This window comes from Anser anser, assembly GCF_964211835.1.
Source record: "Anser anser genome assembly, chromosome: 12".
In the NCBI taxonomy this organism is placed as follows: Eukaryota; Metazoa; Chordata; class Aves; order Anseriformes; family Anatidae; genus Anser; species Anser anser.
In genome coordinates this window covers 23,387,622-23,408,585 of record NC_139733.1, presented here as the reverse complement: position 1 = coordinate 23,408,585, position 20,964 = coordinate 23,387,622, and the positions used below count along the sequence as shown (strand labels likewise).

Sequence of the window (20,964 nt, the reverse complement as noted above, 5' to 3'; positions counted from 1 at the left end):
AGGGTACTCACTGAAGAAGTATTTGAAAAAAAATAATACATGTGGCTTTTCTGGGCTTGGTTCTTTTTAGCAACTAATAAATTCACTCAGAAACAGCTTTTATTAGCCCCAAATTAGTTGTAAGTTCATTTCAATGACCCAGACAGCATTGGTTGGGGTTGGGGAAAAGAGGAAAAAAAAAAAAAGAGGGGGGGAAAAAAAAAAGGAAAAAGAAATGACCCATGCAGGTGATGTCTGCTTGCACAGGGTTTGAGAGGCTTTGTGCAGGTGCTGGCAGCTGCGCTTGGCTCCCAGCCCTGCCGAGGGGTTTCTCTTCCTCCTCCTCCTGCGTTCCCTGTGCCTGGGACGCCTCTGCTCTTTGTGCCTGAACTCCTCCTAAAAATTCTCCAAATAGTAGATTTTTCTCCCCCCCATAATTTTACATTTAATTCCCATTGAATCGGCACCTGGAAGCAGTCCTGGACTCTTAGATCTACCACGTGCAGGAAGTTTTCTGTGCAGGCTGAGTTACTGACATTTATCGTCATCCCGAAAGCAGCTCGCATGTTCGCTGCAAGTACCACAAAGTGGCCTGAGCTGTTTTTTCTGCAGGTGCTCTGGTTATAAATGGCTCTTTTTCTCCGTGTTCAGTTTCACTGCTAATATATAAATCTGGGCAGAGAAAGGCTAAGTTGACTGGGAGCCAAAATTGCCTGCTCATAGTTCTTGTGTTCTAGCTATTTTACAACCCCTTTATTTGATGAGCAGCAGTTAACCCAGTAAAATGAAGAGATAAATGCATTGTAGATGACATATACAGCTGCATTAGGAGCAGCGAGAGCCTTTGCCGAGGCACAGTAAGCAAAGCTGGGATTCAGGGAAATATATCTTCAGTAGCTGCTGGAGACTCATCAGCATCTTGGCGAGACGATGCTGGAAGCGCTGGGGACCGCTGCTGTTTACTAACTAGCGGGCTTGCCGGGGACAAATCACCGCTGGTGGCGGCGTGGGCTGTCAGGAGGGGCACGAGGGATTCATGTCCTCGGGGAAATCCAGGCAGAAAGTCCATAATGAGCTGTGCTCTTCGTGGGGAAAATTGTATTCCTAATTAAAGTCAGAGAGTGCTTCAGGGGGTAGGAGCCCGGTGAAAAGATAGTCACCGTCTTGCACTTCTTAGTAATCAGTGGTGGGAAAATAATCAAACGTGTGATGGAGCAGCAGCAGGTTGGGGAATGATGACTTATCCACGCGGAAAGTGGCCTCACGGCCACCTCCTTCCTGCTGCTGCGGAGCAGGGGAGGGGAAAGGTGTCTGGGCCGCTTCTTCTGCAACAGCCCCCGCTTGCTGCTGTGTGTGGCTGCTGTTTCTTTATTGTTCTTTTAAACACTGAAATTGCTTTGAATGAATTTCCTGACTTCTGCTACATCTGTTTCCAGGTGTGTGAATGAAGTTGGAGAAAGTCCTTCAGTACGCAGAACCACTGCTCAGACACGATCAACACCCAACTGCGGAAGTTTTGAACTGTCCAAGAAGTGAAGATTTTGGAAGTGGAGGTCTCCCCTTCTGGTATGTTAATCCCACACAGCATTTGGGACATTTTCTTGTCTTCCTCTGGAACACTGCATTTAGGTTACTGTAAGACAGAGGTAGGTGAGCCGCTGCTCTGCTCTGCTACGAGATCTGCTGCGTTCGCAAGGCGGCGTGGGCGCTTGGTGGCTGCTCTAAGTAGGCAAAACGTAGCTGTGTGGTAGAGAGAGGTTTCCATGGATTTTACCCCAGGAATTTACATGAATTTCAGTAAACCTGACCCTTGGCACCACTCTCCTCTCCCAGTTGCTGCCTAATGCACCACTGAACGTTTTGTTTCCTTGGTCTGGTGCTGCTCTTGGTGCCAGAGCAGGGAGTTCTTGCCCATGGCCGGGTGGGTGTGCTTGCCCCCAGGCACTGGGGATGGACCAGGGAGAGCTGTGCTGCCCCAGCACTGCGAACGCTGAGAAGGGCTTAGTATTCAGGAACAGGAAGGTGTTGATGCAGTAAGAAAGACAGCAGCAGAATGAACAAAGCATAGTCTTCAGCAAAAGGAGAAAGTCCCAGTGATGAGCATTTCAGTGGCTTATCAACAGATGCATGAGACCAGAGGCAAGGAATAATTTGTGTACAAACTGTGCTCATGCCAAGTCCTTCAGCTGAAAAAGGCTAAATCTATGCAGGAAAGCTGAAATGTCAACTGAGAAACACTTCAATTAACATATAGATGTTTTTATCTTCGTATTTTATTTATTTTGTCCATTTTTCCTCTGCATGAGCATGCAAAATGTTTTTTCCTGTTTGATAGCTACTGTCTGTTACCTTAATTGCAGCTCTTGCTGGGGTTGAATACAGAGCACTGAGCGTTATGCGCACACAGGGACATGTAACAGTTCCTAGGAAATCACTGAAAGAAATTTAGTACTGGAAAGTTAAGTAAGCTCATGCTGAGAAACAAAGGGTCTTAGCTCTGCCTTTCCTGGTGTTTGGATGCTAATTGTAAGGTCTTTCTGCTAGTACTATTTCTCAAAAGCATGCAGCAATCCTTGCTTTTCTATAAGTAGCTAAATTATTTTTGTTCAGCTCTTTTTTTTTTGGGGGGGGAGAGGAAGGACTTGCACCTAGGCTGGGAACTAAGCAGCCAAAATTATGCTCTCAAAAAGCTGGTAAAGCAATGAGCTGCTGGAGATGATCAACTGAGAACGAAAAAAGGACCTACCATCGGGTCTAGCTCTGTACGCAGCTTATCAGTTCTACAGTTGTTGTACTGCAGTAACTTGGAGCTAGTGAGATTACTTGTGATTTTCATAACAATTATTGGATCAGAATCAGTGTCTAAGGGGAGGTGACTGTGTGTGCTCAGACAACGGCTCGCTAACGTCAACGGGCATCTGCTGCGGCAGAAGACCAAAATCAGCAAGGGCTCGTTCCTAGCTCGTCTGTTATTTGAATTCACACCAGTCTCTGCGGTCAGAGCTGCGACGGGTTAATGTGCTGCCGGCTCTCTCCCCGAGCTGTCTGTTCCACAGCCACTGGCATTTCACGCTGCCCTTTGGCCCGATCCAGTTAGATCAGCATTGGTTTATTACGAAATGCCTGGAGTGATTTTACTCACTGTGTCTATCTCCTAACAGTTCAAGAGAAAGTTTAAATATTATTTCTGGCTGCTCCAGATGCTAACTCTAACAGCTTTGCAATGGAAGTTTCCACGCAGCTCTTTAGAGCTGTAACATTTTTTCCACTGATTTACATTGGCCCAATCCCACTGAAGGAGACGAACAGTTACATAAAAGAAAGGATTTCGTTTATGCTTTCGAGGCATTTCTGTGTGAAATGACCAGATATTCTTGGACCTGTGGCGTGGATAAACAGCAGTGAAATGGAGCTGAATGCAGCTCAGCGTGGTGCTACCTGCCAGTATAACCTCTGCCCAGGGGGATAAGGTATCTTTTGACACATGGGCAGTGAACACTGCGACTAATGAAAGGCGCTCCCCTGATGTCTTTGGGCTTGAAATGCACTGACCAAAACTCTCTGCACTGCTCCACCCGAGCTGGTGCAATTTGCTTGCCAGGGAAATGGTGGTGGGAATTGTCATTAAACTGGAGGCTGTTAGTCAACGGCAGGAAGAAAAAAATAGCACCTCTGAATCAGACTCGACTGCCAAGTGCTTTATAAGTGCTCATAAAAAATAGCAAACAAACATTTCAAGGCTGACTAAGCATCCCCTGCTCAACGACAATTTGATACTCTACCCACTGTGAAATCAAGATCAAGCCTGGCCGAGGTGGAGCTGTGCCGGATCTCTCCCTCGGGGAGCAGCAAAGGCACCCGAGCGGGGAGCACAGCCCTGCCTCCAGCCCCGTCTGCGTCCCCCGCAGTGTGTCCGTGCTGCCAGCCACGCGGCTTTCACCCCTTCATCGTGTGCTGCTGCCCACAGGTCTACCGTAATGCTCGCTTCCACACGTGAGAAGGATGTCCCCGCATAGTTGCTCGGGAAGGAAGGGCGCTGTGTGTCCCCGCAGCAGCCGAGCAAGCTGCCCGAGCTCTCTCGCAGCAGCCCGTGGACAGCCTGCGGTGGGCGCAGGAGCGAGCCCCGCGAGAGGCGCATCGATCGCTGCAGCTCCTGACCTTTCCCGAGCCCTGCCCGGGTGTCTGCTCCCCCACCTCCCTGGTAACCCGGTTAGCTCGGTCTGGGCATGGACACACTGCTGTTCCTGCTCAACAAGGGCTGAGAAAGGGGGAATTCATTGCTGCATATGGTTTAATTTGTTTGTTCCTCTTGCGAGGAAGAGGCAAGGTGTGATTAAAAGGAGCTTCCCCAGAGTTTAGGCCTTTGTGTCCTGTGCAGAGAAGGGATTCACTTGTTCGTGGTTGATGTGAATGGCCTGCGGTACGGATCGTAATCCAAAGGTGTAACTTGCCCGTTGCTCTCCAAGCAATGATCCGGCATTACAGCAGGTCGGGGGCAGCGCGCTGAGGCTGGCTGGGGGCAGGAGGTGCTGGGGCTGGCAGGGATGCCCGAGGTGCCCGCACCGCCTGCAGCTCCGGCTCCTGGCTGGCAAGGGCCGCACGGAAACGCAGAGGAGAGGAAAGGGGCTGGAGTGCACAAGTGTCGTGCAGTGTCGGTTCGAAATGTCGCCCATCGATTTGTAAACTGCCACGAAAGATGAATTGCAGTTTAAATTGGATTTTGTAAAAGCAGCCATAAAACATCTTGCTTTGCAATGCCATCTCCTTTATAAAGTGCCTCATTGTGCAAAACGGCCCCGATGCTGCGTGCTTCAGACCAGGCTGTGTATGGCTGCTCTCCGGGGATTCTTCAGTTTGCTCGCGGTACTCTAACCTGCCCAGGTCACAGTGCTCCATGGAAATGATGGGGAGGCAGAACACCCCATGTCAGCATCACGCCTCTAACCTCCGGCGGTCCTACTCGCTTCCTGGTGCAAGGCAAAGGTTGCTGCAGCCCAAGCCAGCACCCTTCTTCTGCTGCCCTGCCTGGCTCGGGATGCAGCGCGGCACTCCTGTGAGTGCCAAAAGATGCCGGGCTGCCCGGCGTCACAGTGCAGATCGCTGGGGCGCAGCCTGCAGAACGGAGGGACTTTTGGTCAGGCTGCCATACCCAACCCAACCGCGCTAAACATGTAGGACAGCACTGTTCCCTGACAGGCATTGCAAGGAAGCAAATAATTAGCATTCACAAAGTCTAACTTTCCATTCTGCCCCATTAATTGAAAGCTTAATTACACCATTTAGACAACATCGGATCAATCACAAGAATGGGCCGCAGCATTAGCTTAGCCAGCAGAACAGCCCCTTCTCTGTCTCTGCCACACCAGGAAGCTTGTTTGGTCAATATTCCCTTCGCCAAGCTTGCAATATGGGAACAATCAAGCTATTTAATCAGTGGTTAAAGGCTGTAAACATTTCATGAAAAGGCTTGTAATTTTTGGTCTAATATATTATCTCATTACAAGCCTTCTATTCATTTCAGAAGGAATTTAATATAGCGCTTGCTTAAATGAAGGAGGTCCACATTTGAGAAATGACCGTGTTAAAAGAAAAAAAGGAGTGCCAGCAGTGAATGAAATCATTGGCAAATCGGAAGCCCTGCGGTGTCCTGCCAGGGCACATCCTTGCCTCCCATGGGCGTGTGGCCAGGGCAGGTCCACGTGGAGGTGCCTGCGCTTCATCTGCGGGTGTGCGCCCGGGAGCAGCTTTTTGGACAGTCGCCTCTCCCCGGCTGCACCCCCAGCGGTCAGCTGTAGCTGAAGGCTTTGTTCTCCAGGCAGGAGATGCCTTTCCAGGGCGTCTGGCAGCCGGTATCGCTGCTGGGAAGGTCGTCCCTGGGGCAGCGTCCTGAGTTTCCCCGTGTGCTGCGGGGATGCTGCAGGCAGGGTGGCAGTTTCCAGCCTGCACCGCTGCCTCTGTGAGTGCAGCGCGACCAGTGAGGGGGCAAATCACGACGGCTGGGAGCCCTTTGCCACCCCTGCAGCTGGCAGAAAGGCTGACTGCCCTGGGAGCCCCCGCCAGTGGAGCCCTAGCGTGGCAGCTCCGTGCTGCTGTGCAAATTGCTCGTCCTGTGCCATTGTGCAAAGTCCCTTCTCTCGCAGGAATGACCCGTGTGGGACTTTCTGCAGAGCTCGAGGCCCTTCTGAGCTCGTGCATTTCATGCCCTTTGCTGCTGCTGCTAATGCTGTTAACTAGAAATGGTTCCTAGCCTCTTTCATGTGGAGTTCTTCTCTGATGAGCTTCTACCTCCACAAAATTTGTTCTCCTGCTTTCTCACCAGTCTTGAACCCGGCCGGTATTGCCACCAACCAGTATTTTCTTCCCTGGGTGAAAAGCACTTACGGGAACTCATTTGCTGTGTGCTGAGGACAAAGCATCTCGAGTTCACGGTAAGATACATCAACCTTGGGTTTTGCTATTTATGTATTTACTTCTTTTTTTTTTTTTTGGCTTTGCTTTCCTTAAATTAAAAAGATTGAGCAGGGTCTTTTACAACAATGTAAGCACACTTCATTCCACGCTGTTCTTCATCACATGCTGTTCTCAGCTAAAATACCAATAATTAAATGGCACACCTGCTGGACAGCGAGTCCTTACGGTGCTGGCAGGCCAGGCGGTGCCGCAGTGCCCACGCTGCCCAACATCACTTGTGTTCTTGCCATCGATCTGCCTGGGGGCTAAGCGCTGAGCGCTGCTTGGCTTCGCTGGGTGACTGACCAAGGCTGCTCCAGGTACTGAAAAAGTGTCACCTCCTTGCAATGAAGACTCCTTGAAGCAGAAATGCTAAAATTTCCTCAGTGCCTCCTGTCTCTGCAAAGGATATGATAGAAGACAATTTTGCATAATCTTGTTTGACTAATGCTCTTATTTTTAATGAACCGTTTCAGACTGCGCCTTGAAGGAAGAAGGCAACAAAGGAGAAAATTTCCCACTTCTGATAGCTCATTCTGTCTCAAAAAAGAGAAATTTGGCAAAAGTACTAGACATTTGCTAGGAATTAGATATTGACAGCGAGTATAGGAATGTCCCAGATTTCCTGCCTATAAAAACAGAAAATGCTGTCTCTGTTTAAGGAATATTAAGAAGATATACACATCGTATTAACGTAGTCCTTCAAATATTTATGTCCTAGTCTTGCAGATGTTAACACGTTGTGGTCTTGAGCAGATCCTGTGGAGGTCACAGAAAGGTGTTTGTACTCCTCCAAGAACTGTGGATGGAGAGCCCAGCATCTCTGCTTTTGTGGGAGTTAAGTTCTTAAAGCATAACAGGCCAGGCCCTAAATTTTCTGTCTTAACACCGAGTACCCTATTGTGGTATTTAAAAGCATAGATAAAGATTTAGCTTTGTAAAATGATACCATATTTCCAGGATGAACTTCTTAGTAATTTATGTGTCTCACTTAAATTCTTTTCTTCAGCTTCATGCCCGAGAATTCTCTCTGCATTTTTTTATAGTCAATAGAAGTTCTTAACTAACGGTGTGGGTGATAGTGACAATTAGTGGAAGATTAAGGCAGCCAAATTGAGTATACTCCAGAGAGACCTTGGAGCCCAGCTTTACACGCTTCTTTCCATATGAAACTTTAAACATCGGACTGTTAAGAAGCACTGGTACTGCGCTTCAGAAGGGGGGTGTCTAAAACAGAAGTGCAGCTCTCACAACTGGAGTTACTCTGCTAATTCCTTCTGATTCTGACGTTGTAGAGTGAGTAGGTAGGTGCTCTTTTTTTTGCTTAAAAAGCTTGCACATAGCATGGATGGAGCAGGGGAAAATGAGCCCGTACTAGAAGGGCTGATTTAGAAGGAAATAGATTGCAGATTCCTGAAAAAAACATGCTTAGTGTTATGGGTTACTAATGTAATAAATGTCACAGAGAGGTTATGTTTTACTTGAAGCATAAAAGTAGGGTAGAAATGCCTTGCTGGACACTGAAAACACATCCTTCTACCTCTGGTTGTGCTTCTGAACTATGGCGTTTGTATTTAAGTCTTCTGTGTTCAAACCTTTGTGACTTGCTACATGACGAAGGTTGTTCGTATTGATTAAATATATATACGTGGATTTGTATCTCATAATCTCAATTGCTTACAAGACTTTGCGAGTAGAGCAGGACAAATATAAATTACTGATGTGTTCAGATGGTATTGTATTGTAACGTTTCTGGGCCAGACCTTGTCTTGGCTAACTTGCATTGTCGGATGAGGTGTTCAGACTATCTGCAGTGGTAGATGATAGATTTGAAATGCTGTTATTTTGCTTGGCGTGGTGCATATTTAATTCAGACTGCTATTGAAAGGATTGCTCTGTTGAGGGCATCGTATAGTGGTCTCTCAAGAGTTAGTACTTCATGGTGGGATTTTTTTGTTCTAAAATTCTCAACATCAGTCTGGTTGAAATCAATAAATTACTGCCAACTCTGACAAAAGTGCAGAGTTGGGACAGTGTTAAATGTTTTTGAACAATCACACTCGTGGTGTTCAGGCTCTTCTCTGTAGTTGGGAATGACATGATGAGAAACTTTCCACTCCTTTAAATGTTAAGGAATCTCTGAGAGTATTTAAAAACAGTCAGCTGCAAATGTTCTATGGTTTGGGTGTTTTTTTGAAGTACAGCATGTTCTTCTTCAGATTTTCATCCAATCTACACGCTCGTGTCCCAGACTTGTCTCCATGGTTCATTTGTGTCTCTGTCATAAAGCACGTGAAGTGACACACACATATGAGAGGCAGATCTTTGTGGAGTGTTTCATTTTAAGAGTGATCTGCTAAGGGCAGCTGAACACAAGCTGTTTGTCCGTCAGAAGACACAGAAAATCAACAGTTCTGCAGGCAGCCTTGATGCGAGAACATGATTTGGGAACAAGAACTTTGAAAATACTTCAGTTGTGTGTATCCAGCTGGGATCTGTGTAAAACTCCAATATTTTCTTTGTCTCGACAGTATGTATCAACCTAAGTAGCTTTTGGGGATTTGCTTTATGTCAGGCTACTCCACCTCTTCCTAAGTTTTCTATACGTTTCTGCCTGCTAACTTACAGAAAAGCAGGCTGGCACGTACTGGTATTTTAGTTCAAGCGAACATTGCAAGGAGTTGGAAGGAGGGTCTGCGTTCTCTGTTTTGGTCTTGTGAGTATAATAATTTCTTGTAACTTGGTAGTTCAGCAACATAAAGCAGTTTAATTCTGCTCACCAAAGTGCCAATAAAACAGTGGGAGGTTTCCCACGGAGGACCATTACTGTCGTCATGAAGTAGGCGTCCTCGGCTCACTTCTGCTGCCAGCATCCCCGCATGCTCAGGCCGGCTCTTAGAGATCTGAATTGCACCGAGACAGTGCAGTTTGTTTTGCAATTTTATCCTATGTGACTTTGGCAATGTACTAAGTTCTTACAAACTCCTGGACAATTATTTCACCTTCAGAAAGCACATCAGTAGCGCTCAGAGGTGATCGCTGCCGTTTTTTTTTTCATCCCTGAAACTTATTTTTAGGCTGGGTTTTTTGATGTCCTCTTTGCGGAGACTGAAACCCCCGACCTGGCCTACGCCTCGCGCAGCAGCGATGGTGGCGACGCGCATCTCCGTGGGCACCCAGCACAGCCCCGCTGGCGGCCGCTCCCACGCAGAGCGCTGGTGTGTACCCGCACACACAGCGGGGAAGCGGGGCTGGTTGTGCCGTGAGGAGGCAGGATCACGGGGTCCCGCTTGGAGGGGACCCACGGGGATCTTTCAGCCCGGCTCCGGGCCGCCCAGGCCCGCCCCGAGTCAGGCCGTGTGTCTGAGAGCGCTGTCCGGGCGCTCCGCTGGCTGCTTGCGGAGGGCAGTAAGAACTGGGTCGGTTAACTAACGAGGAGGAGGCCAGTAGGAGGCTGCTTCTCCAGGCCGTACTGACACACGGTCTGAGGTGTTTTAAAGCGGACGCCCCGTGGGGGCTGCAGGGGGGCCGTGGCACCCAGCCCGCGGCACCTCCCGCACCGCCGCCTCCGCGACGACCGGGGCGGGCGCTGACCCCGGCCCCGCGGCTCCCTCGGCCCGGGCCCGGCCCCGCCGCCCCGGACTACAGCTCCCGGCAGCCGCCGCCGGCGGAAGCGCGGCCCCGCGGCAGCGCGGGGGATTCGGACGCGGCGCCGGGGACGGAGCCGGGCCCGGCCGGGCCGTGCCGCCATGGCGCTGTCGCTGCCCGAGGCGCCGTGGCCGGCGAGCCTGTCCCCGCTGAAGGTGCGCGAGGCGGCGGCGGGGGAAGGGCGGGCGGAAGGGGGGAGATGGCGGCCGAGATGGCGGCGGGCGGGCCTCGGGCGGGCCCTGCGCGGCGGGGGGCCCGGCCCGGCCCCGTGCTCGGTAGGACCCCCCCGGCCCCCCAGTGCCGCCCGGCCCGGGGCTGGCGGTGCCCTCGGCAGCGCGCGGTGACCTCCGCGTCTCGTTGCAGGCGGTGGACGACTTGCTGCGCTGCGGGATTTGCTTCGACTACTTCAGCATCGCGATGATCATCCCGCAGTGCTCGCACAACTGTAAGTATGGTACTGCCTGACAGTGCCAGCACGACTGTAAGCATGGTACGGCCTGACAGTGCCAGCACGACTGTAAGTATGGTACGGCCTGACAGTGCCAGCACGACTGTAAGCATGGTACGGCCTGACAGTGCCAGCACGACTGTAAGCATGGTACGGCCTGACAGTGTCAGCACGACTGTAAGTACGGTACGGCCTGACAGTGCCAGCACGACTGTAAGCATGGTACGGCCTGACAGTGCCAGCACAACTGTAAGTACGGCCTGACAGTGTCAGCACAACTGTAAGTATGGTACTGCCTGACAGTGCCAGCACGACTGTAAGCATGGTACGGCCTGACAGTGTCAGCACAACTGTAAGTACGGTACGGCCTGACAGTGTCAGCACAACTGTAAGTATGGTACGGCCTGACAGTGTCAGCACAACTGTAAGTACGGTACGGCCTGACAGTGCCAGCACGACTGTAAGCATGGTACGGCCTGACAGTGTCAGCACAACTGTAAGTACGGTACGGCCTGACAGTGCCAGCACAACTGTAAGTATGGTACTGCCTGACAGTGTCAGCACGACTGTAAGTACGGCCTGACAGTGCCAGCACAACTGTAAGTATGGTACTGCCTGACAGTGCCAGCACGACTGTAAGCATGGTACGGCCTGACAGTGCCAGCACGACTGTAAGTATGGTACGGCCTGACAGTGCCAGCACGACTGTAAGCATGGTACGGCCTGACAGTGTCAGCACGACTGTAAGCATGGTATGGCCTGACAGTGTCAGCACGACTGTAAGTACGGCCTGACAGTGTCAGCACGACTGTAAGTATGGTACGGCCCGACAGTGCTCGCACGACTGTAAGTACGGTACGGCCTGACAGTGCCAGCACGACTGTAAGTACGGTACGGCCTGACAGTGTCAGCACGACTGTAAGTACGGTACGGCCTGATAGTGCCAGCACGACTGTAAGCATGGTACGGCCTGACAGTGTCAGCACGACTGTAAGTACGGTACGGCCTGACAGTGCCAGCACGACTGTAAGTACGGTACGGCCTGACAGTGTCAGCACGACTGTAAGCATGGTACGGCCTGACAGTGTCAGCACGACTGTAAGTACGGTACGGCCTGACAGTGTCAGCACGACTGTAAGCATGGTACGGCCTGACAGTGTCAGCACGACTGTAAGTACGGTACGGCCTGACAGTGTCAGCACGACTGTAAGTACGGTACGGCCTGACAGTGTCAGCACGACTGTAAGTACGGTACGGCCTGACAGTGTCAGCACGACTGTAAGCATGGTACGGCCTGACAGTGTCAGCACGACTGTAAGTACGGTACGGCCTGACAGTGTCAGCACGACTGTAAGCATGGTATGGCCTGACAGTGTCAGCACAACTGTAAGTACGGCCTGACAGTGTCAGCACGACTGTAAGTATGGTACGGCCTGACAGTGCCAGCACGACTGTAAGTATGGTATGGCCTGACAGTGTCAGCACAACTGTAAGTACGGCCTGACAGTGTCAGCACGACTGTAAGTATGGTACGGCCTGACAGTGTCAGCACGACTGTAAGCATGGTACGGCCTGACAGTGTCAGCACGACTGTAAGTACGGTACGGCCTGACAGTGTCAGCACGACTGTAAGTACGGTACGGCCTGACAGTGTCAGCACGACTGTAAGCATGGTACGGCCTGACAGTGTCAGCACGACTGTAAGTACGGTACGGCCTGACAGTGTCAGCACGACTGTAAGTACGGTACGGCCTGACAGTGTCAGCACGACTGTAAGCATGGTACGGCCTGACAGTGTCAGCACGACTGTAAGTACGGTACGGCCTGACAGTGTCAGCACGACTGTAAGCATGGTACGGCCTGACAGTGTCAGCACGACTGTAAGTACGGCCTGACAGTGTCAGCACGACTGTAAGTATGGTATGGCCTGACAGTGTCAGCACAACTGTAAGTACGGCCTGACAGTGTCAGCACGACTGTAAGCATGGTATGGCCTGACAGTGTCAGCACAACTGTAAGTACGGCCTGACAGTGTCAGCACGACTGTAAGTATGGTACGGCCCGACAGTGCTCGCACGACTGTAAGTACGGTACGGCCTGACAGTGTCAGCACAACTGTAAGTACGGCCTGACAGTGCTCGCACGACTGTAAGTATGGTACGGCCTGACAGTGCTAGCACGACTGTAAGCATGGCCCGAGCTCCGCGAGCCCTTCGGGCAGCTGCTGGCCGTGGCGGCATGCCCTCCGCAGGGCTCGTCCCCTCCTTGTCGCCGTGCTGCTGCCTCCTGCCCCGCGGCGTGCCCTGTCCTGTGGAGGGTCACTGCATACATCTGTGCTGGCTGAGCGGTCGCAGTCTGAATTTACCAGAGTTTTAATAAAAATCATCTGTTGGCATGGCTTGGGAGTAGGAGACAAGCGAGTGGGTCATTTGTGGCATGTCAGCGGATGGGCAGAGAGGTTGTCCTTCCTTCTGTCCTCTGCTCTGTGGAGTTCACAGTGAGTGTGTCTCGCTTAACGTGCGCCTTGCCGCCCATTACGCGCAGAGCAGGGGTGGCTGTGATGGGCGCGTGTCCTCCTGGCCTTCTGACTGCACTTAAGCCTGACTTGGTGCTCAGGTGGCAGCTTCGGACAAACAGGTAGGGCCAGATAGGCATACGGAAATGTTGGGTGGTTTGGCCTTCATCTCTCCCAGGAGATACAGGACTGGAGAACGATCCTGTGGGCCTTACGGGCTGGCAAAATCCTCTTGCGCCTTATCCGGATGACAAAAAACTGTTGAAAAATATCCTCATCGGATTTTCTCTCCTTTAGCGTTAAGCAGACCAGTCATCATATGGCTGTTTATTATTTACGGGCATGCAGTGCAGATGTTACTGATCCCGTACGTCCTTTACAAAACTTGTAGCTCTCCTACTTGCGGTTTGGCCAGCAAGGATGTTTCCCAGTGTGGTATTGTAGAGGGGCGATTTGGGACAAAAGCTGTGAAGAGGCCACCAAATTTTCTACGTTGGTTATTGCTGCAGCCTTCTTCTGACAATACAAGCACTTCTTGTCTGCATTGATGCACTTAAACGCCACCTTTTCCTAAAGTCCTTCATATAAATATCTTTAATAAGATCGTGAGGGCAGAGCAGAACACAGAGCCGTGTGGCAGAGAGCATTAAGTGTTACGTGATAAAATTTCCCGTGCTGCTCTGCCTGCCTCAGGCTGATATCTGCTGGAACATGCTAGCAAAGTGGTGTGCTTAGTCAGCTTAGGGAAAAGTACACTGCCTTTTCTCTCATTAAAATAAATACTTATAATTGATTTGTTTGGAAACAGCAGCGCTTCCTCTTCCTTATATCAAGGAGGACAAGGTGGTCAGGCAGTGAAATTTACTTTTTTTACTTGACAAAGCTATAGTTGTTGGAAATGGGAAATTTAAGGTGGGGAGCACTGGAAATGCTCTACAGCAACTGGTGTTACATCCTGCCTGTGACACGGCTTGGTTCAAAGGCCTGTAATTCAAAAGAATGGTGGAAGTGAGCCCTCACTAGTCATTTGGGGGAGCAGTGCAACGTGCTGCTGGGGACTGGCAAATGTGCCTCGTTATCCCATAGCGGTCGCACCAGGCTAAGGTTGTCCTGTCCTGCTTTAATGAAACAAAAATGCACTTCTGCTCTTGACAGTGGGACTGAGATTACATGTTGAAAGATGCTTGCATAAAGATCGCCATCTAGCAAACCTATCCATATTTTATTCTATGGAAAATGGTGTATTTTCAGTATTGGTGTGTTGTGGAATATTCTGCATACACTGCATAAAAAATAAAATATACTAACAAGCATGTGTTGAATGGCACTTGAAAGAAGGTCTGTTTAAAAATGATGTATTTCCTTTTTCCAGATTGTTCCCTTTGTATACGCAAGTTTTTGTCCTACAAAACTCAGTGTCCAACATGCTGTGTGGTAAGTGTTTTTTTTCCTTTGTTGTTGTTGTTTCTTTTTTGACCAATCTTGGGATCTTTTCCCTTTGGACTATGGTAAATAATTAACTGTGGTCATATATTACCACCTTTCCTTTGCGTGAGCAGCTATTTGGGCAACTTGTGGTGCTCTTATACCTGAAACTCTTCTATTTCAGAGATACTTTTCTGTCAGCATAGGCAGAAATACATGTAGCATCAAAACTCGGTTTTGGCTCAGAACTGAGTATAACATCTGTCGTGAAACGTTTAGTATTGTCTCCTGATTTGTTAAAATAAGCCGGCATTTAAAATGCGAGTGCTGAAATTTAAGCTTTGCATTTTCCATGTTTGAGTGTCCTCACTTCCAGTTCCAAGGCACCCTTAGAAGTGCCCACCGACGACCTAGTGATAGAATGCACCGACAGGACGGTGTGGCCTTTTGGGGCGCAGAGGACTATGTTTCACAGCCAGGAGAGGAGGCTGTGAAATGAAAATTATGAAAATTAGGTTAAATGTGAGGGGCGCTAGTGACAGGTTTGGCCTGCTCTGTGGGTAGGTTATTATTACCAGCTGACTTGAAGGCCTTTTCTGATTAAGGAGCACAGAATACAATTTATTCTAGGCCTTAATCTAGCTTTTCATCTTAAGCCAACTGGGTTTTATTGAATTCCTAAAAATGATAGGCTGCCTGAAAACAATGACTGGTGCTTCAAGAGTACTGGCAAAATAGAAGTAATTTTCTTCTGTGTTTCTAAAGCATGTAAAAGACTAGACTAGACTGGAAAACAGATCTATCTGTAACTTTGTCAGTTCTTAAAACAAGTGCAGACTGATGTATTTTTCTGAGAGTACATTTTACCAACGCCTTCTTAAAAATCACAGAGATTGATGTGAGCAAGACTCATAAATTTTTTTTATGACAAAAGAAGAGAGAAAACCAGAGAGATAAAAATCAGAAATCTTTTTAAAAGGATGAATCAAATGCATAAAGCCATCTTGTAATTCATCTTTTTATTCCATTTTCACTACCAAGATTAGCATTTTCCTTCATCCGATTTCATTCCTTGTTGCTTAAGGTTCCTTTCACGTTCATGGGATCCTTGTTTCGTTTTTCAAAATGATTAGAACAGTACTACGGTAAAGCGCTGATGGAGACTGGGCACACTGGATTTTGTTCTTTAACTTCATGCTTTATTTTTTTATATTGGTGATCATGTTCCAGACTTACAGTGCTCTGGCAGTTATTTTAGAAGTTTTTCAGGAAAAAAAGCTTATACTTTGTGCATCTTTATTCACATAGCAATTTCGGTGGTTGGTGATTGAAGCATTGATCCACAAAACAAATTATTGGTCACTTGAACACTGTGTGGGTATTGCTGTTTTCACTGTATTTGATTGTTTTTTTTTTTTCCCTTTTCTTTCTTTCCTTTTTTTTTTTTTTTTTTTCTTAATAGGCAGTCTCGGAATCTGACCTGAAAAATAACCGGACGTTAGACGAACTAGTAAAGAGCTTTAATTCTGCAAGGTATTGTGTAATTTTATGAATGCTTTCTCTGGTTTGGCAGTTTGAAGGGCAGATGTGGCTGAATTTGTTTGTATTAATTCATACTTTGTGCAATATTCAGTGTCTGCATTTGTACTAGAAACTGAAATTGTGTTAGCAAAAAACAGAAAAGATTCTAACATCTATATTCTAATAATAAAGGATTTGATGAAGACGGTTTATCTTCCAAGACTTGAATGCTACAAGACTGTGTTACCTGTATGAGACACAAAAGATCTGACCATATAATGTGTTTTGCAAACATGTATAATTAAATTGTATAGTGAAAAATCAAGCGAAGTGGTATAAAGTTATTATCTTAAGATTTGTTGTTAGATTTTTTTTTGGTAGATCATCTTTACAATTTAGATTTAAGGCAGGTGACTGTATTTGGCAACTTTATTTATTTATTTTAAGTGTCATCCGAAATGATGTAAAGATCGGTGTGCTAATCTTTGTGGCATACTAACTACTGAAATCCATTCATCCTGGTAACCAGCTATACGCTTAAATTTTACTTCTGGCTTCCTTAGTTCCTTTGCTTAAGGCCGATGCCTCCTGAAATCTGTGGGAACTTTTTGTGGTGTTCTTTATTTATTTATTTTTTAAATTAGGGTTGTAGCATTTGCCAGTAACACCCTTAAGGTACATGCCTGAAAGTACTTGGTGGAAGAGTTGCAGCCGTGTAATGATGGTTCAGATACTTGTAGTGACCTGCCACTTGCCAGTGGAGGAAGCTTCCTGCCTCTCGTCACCGAGGCAGCAGTCCACGTGGATGAGCAGAATGAGGAGAAGTGTGAGGAGTGAGCAAAAAAAATCCAGTGTGGGAGAAATGTCAGATGAGTGGTTGCATGTCTGGAAAACTCCTACGGTTTTTCAGCTGAAGGTTACGGTCCTCTCAGGTGATGTGTGGAGTCTGTGTAAGCTCATTTCACTTTTGTTTCGGGTTAGTTGCTTTGTTAATTACAGTCTCTTCTGGCTTGTAGGAAGACAAGCAGAGGCTGGGAGTTACCTTATGTGGTGAAAATGATGGTAATAAAGATTTTCTTGTAAGATCCTTCCTAAATGCGCATGGGAAATTCTGAACAGAATGACTTTGTCCCGTGATAGTGGTCAGCTTGCGAGGGAATTCCCTTGGTGAAGTCATTGGATAAGAAAAATGTACGTGTTGAGGGACAACACATGGGAATCTTCCTGGATTAGAGAAGTAGTGGAGTATTGTGCTTTCACCTACTTTTCTGTTCATTTAATTTACTTTTGATCTCCTCATCCCTTTAAAAGACATTGACAACAAAATAAGCATGACTTGGTAAATGCTTACCGCAGTAGATACGATATTTCTGGTATGATCTCTGTTTCCTTTTGGTTAGGAGCAGCTCTGTGATTTGCTAAGCGTTTTACAGCTATTCCTATGGACATGAGAGACAAATACACTATCATCTATTTCTCTGAAATGAACCTGGAGCTTGAAATCAGTGGGATTCTTGGCTTCATAAGCGATACGAAGCATAATTCATGCCATGGCTTTGTTTCTTAAGAGAGTTGCTATGTGATGAAGAACTAATCTTCTGTATGACCACTATTAGATTTAATAGATTTTATTTGAAGAATTGAAATTCTGCAGTTCCAGTATTTTAGCTTGAACTCTGTCTGTGGTGTTTCCTACTGATAAATGGATTACTATTTTTTTGGTAACGTCTAATTTTGCAGAGAACGAGTAGTGCTGACTTGGATCCATTATGATAATGAATCTTAAACATTACACTTTTTTGACTGCTTTAATGGATCAGTATAAATCTTACCAGAGTAGTTTAATACCCGTTCCTTTTGTGACTTGGAGTTCAATCAATTTCTCAATATAATATCGGATCAATAAACCTAAAACTGTGACGTCGTGTTCCTTATTGGAGTGTGAGGTGACAGTGCTGGGGCTGGGTTCTTCTGGATCTCGCTAAGAAATGCCTAATGGCAAATGGCTTACTAAGGTAACTGCTTTAGTAAGACAAAAGAAGAGGAATATAGACAGTGAATAAATCTTACATCGCTTCAGATGCTGGATGCCCTGTGTTTTTTCTTCTCTCAGCCTGATACTGCATTTACTCTGCGGGTGGTCCTGAGTTAGGAGAATACTTGACCAGACAATGTTAAATGATGAGTATCGTTAAATCGCAGGGGCATTGCTGGTTTCTGCCCTAGAGATGTTGGTACAAGATGGGTCTTCTGTCTCCCACCGTCTTCTTCCCCATCTCACTCTTTGTTTCTCTTCAGCCCTCCCCAAAACAAATCCAGACCCCAGGGTCTGATTTTTGAAGCGTGTGAAGCTCTCCAAGTCCATCCTGCCTTGATTTTGAGCCTCAGGTAATTTAGCATTTATGAAAATCAGGCTTTAAATCTTTTCAGCATTTCAGAAAACGCAAATGCATTTCTTAAGTCAAGCCTGTAGGGAAAGAAAATGTTAATGTTGCTAGTACTTAGCAAAGCAAAAGCTATGCTCCAAGGTCAGCGCGTGTGTGGGAATGGTAATCATTCTAAACAGACCTGAATGCTGATCCCATTTGTACTTATGCTCAACATTTAGCTTGTGCACGAGTGTTTGCAGGATGAGAGCCCTCACGGTAATTTGTGCTCAGTTGTGCTCGGTGCGTGTTGTCTTAGGAGTCCTTCCCGTGCAAGCCGATGCAAGCCCTGATACTTCCAAGTGACAGGGAAGGTGTCTGTGGCGTTCCCGGTGGCCCGTTGGTGTTGTGTTCTGTGCGAGGGTAGAGGAGCTGTTCCGAACTGGCTTTATGGGTCAGAACTGCCCGTGTTGTGTTCAGGAACACGTGGAGATACCGAGCAATGAATGTGTTAAGGGGGTGCATCGCTCTGATCAGTATAACCCGTAGGGTGTTCTAGTGGGTGCAGGGCAACCTTTGCTTGGTTTTCTCTCTGCTTGTGCTGTGGTTTGTGGGCAGAATCTGTCTCTTTGGTCAGGATGGTGCTACTGGTGCAATCTTCCTTTAGGAACAGTGCTTTTGTGAGTTGCGATGAGACCAGTCGCTTCCCAAATACTAGGTGTAAAGATTGGGGGTTGTTTTGAAATTAATTCCATTGTCTGTTATTAAAGAGATTATTCTGATAGAAATTGTCAGTTTCTATATCGCATAATTAGAAAATTTAGAAATTAGAATTATACTTGCATGAGTAGAAAGCTAGTCATTGCTGAAAGAACAATCTGTGCTTTTTTCTTACGTGGGGAAGAAAAATATGTTTTTACTTTCAAAGTTATAACTTAGTTTTTTTATCAGGGTTACTTGCAGCTAGTGAGTCAGAGGAATAAACACATCTACTCCGAATGCTCTTAGAGTGCAGGTACTGTCATTTCTGAAACACTGATGAATGTCCAGGAGGAATGCAGAAGGAATTTCAAGGGGAGGACAGCCCTAATGCTACTAAAGGACAATTTCTGTGTGAGTTTTTCCTAGGCAGATTTGCAACCCGATCTCTTCCTCTAAACTAATTTGTCTGGAAGCATTGGATGCCCATCTGCTTTCTCCGCTTTATAGCTTCTTTGGCAAGGGAGGAGTAAGCTGCCCATAAAATGGGAACTGGGATCTCGATGGAAGAGAACTCTGAAAAATTCTTTGTGGGTCTTGCAGACTTGCAGAATAAAATTTAGCAAGACTTTTATATTGCTACTCTCTGCTAGGCATGCTTTAGTATGCATGCTAAAATGAGTATCCATTTACAGTTATGCCTAAATAACAGTAATTCCCTGCTCTAACCCACACCGTCTGGTAAAGAGGGTGGATGACAGAGAGGCATTTGTGTCGTGGTTACACCAGTGAATAGAAGGACACACTAACATCTTGTTGGTTCGTACTTCAGTCTTCAAAAGGTACTCATGCTCTTAACTGGGGCTTGTCAGTTGTGACACATTTATTGATTTTTTTGCCAGTAAGGTAAAATTGTATCTGCTAAAACCTTCCCGAGCTGATTGTCTGTGTTAAATTCATAAGAGCATATAATGGATAATCTAGGTAGAAGTAATCAGTAAAAACTGCATGCAAAATGCAGAGCTTTCTAAAAACGGTGTTGTGCTGTCCTGACGTTTGCCAGCCCAGTCGGTTTCTAGGTGAGCTGTACGATCTGGGGATGGCGGACAGTGGGCTCCTCTGTTAATCTCACGCATTCTCCTGAGTCTCCTGTCTTTTTCTCTGTGATGACAAATGAATCTCCAAACGTAATTGTGCTGGCCAAAGTTACGTGAACAGCACCTGTCAGAATTCGTGTGAATAACAAGAAATTTGAGCAGTTCTGCTTTGGCGTTCAGGAAGGGGAGCGGTGGCTGGCGGGGTAAGGCCGGGCAGCCAGCTGGGTGCTGGTGTGCAGGGCCACTAGGTGTCATCCCGCGCCGAGGGACCGCCTCACAGCCAGCCCGCCTGGACTTTTCCCTACCATTTTCAATTTAATGCTAGCATGGTCTGTGTTTTCCCACCAAAAAAGGCATAGAGAGACTTGGTGTGTTTCGGCAAATGAGTTATCGTGTTCTTTTCTTAGTGTCCTTTCCACTGATGCTGTACCAAAGTCGGATCCCTTCAGAAAATTTCTTTAGGTCCTTATCCTTCACGTCAAGGAATAATTCCATAAGGTTATTTGTACAGCAGTGGTGTAATTAAAGCAACCTTTATTATCGACTTATTGCTAGGATAGGTTTTGGTTTTTGTGTTGTTTTTCTGTTTCCTCTCTCTGTTTTGTACCAGGCCATGTTGCGTTGAGAGGGCTGTTACAGGCACTGACGTTTGGTCAGAAGGTTTCTCAGTTTGGGCTGCCTCCATGCAGGCATTAACTAGCTGCACATGAAGCAAGACGGTCTTTTACTTGGGTAGCCCATCCCGCAGCTTCAGAGCCGCTCTCCCCGAGTTGGGCAGCCTGTCCTCTCGCACAGGGCGAATCACCCAAACGCCGA

The 20,964-nt window shown here is 47.4% G+C and overlaps 1 protein-coding gene across 5 annotated transcripts in view; it reads left to right on the top strand.

Annotated features, from left to right (window-relative positions):
* Positions 1-20,964, top strand: part of RAD18 (RAD18 E3 ubiquitin protein ligase) — a 67,482-nt gene that overhangs the window by 7,629 nt on the left and 38,889 nt on the right. For 3 of the 5 annotated variants that reach the window (XM_083795231.1, XM_083795230.1, XM_083795234.1), the window contains exons 2-6: positions 1,416-1,545; positions 6,299-6,407; positions 10,441-10,522; positions 14,413-14,474; positions 15,928-15,998. In XM_083795231.1, coding sequence (XP_083651357.1) covers positions 1,424-1,545; positions 6,299-6,407; positions 10,441-10,522; positions 14,413-14,474; positions 15,928-15,998 — 446 coding nt within the window. In that variant the 5' untranslated portion in view covers positions 1,416-1,423. Of the gene's footprint in view, positions 1-1,415; positions 1,546-6,298; positions 6,408-8,511; positions 10,233-10,440; positions 10,523-14,412; positions 14,475-15,927; positions 15,999-20,964 lie in introns of those variants that run through there. The other 2 variants (XM_083795233.1, XM_083795232.1) reach the window with 2 other exon arrangements.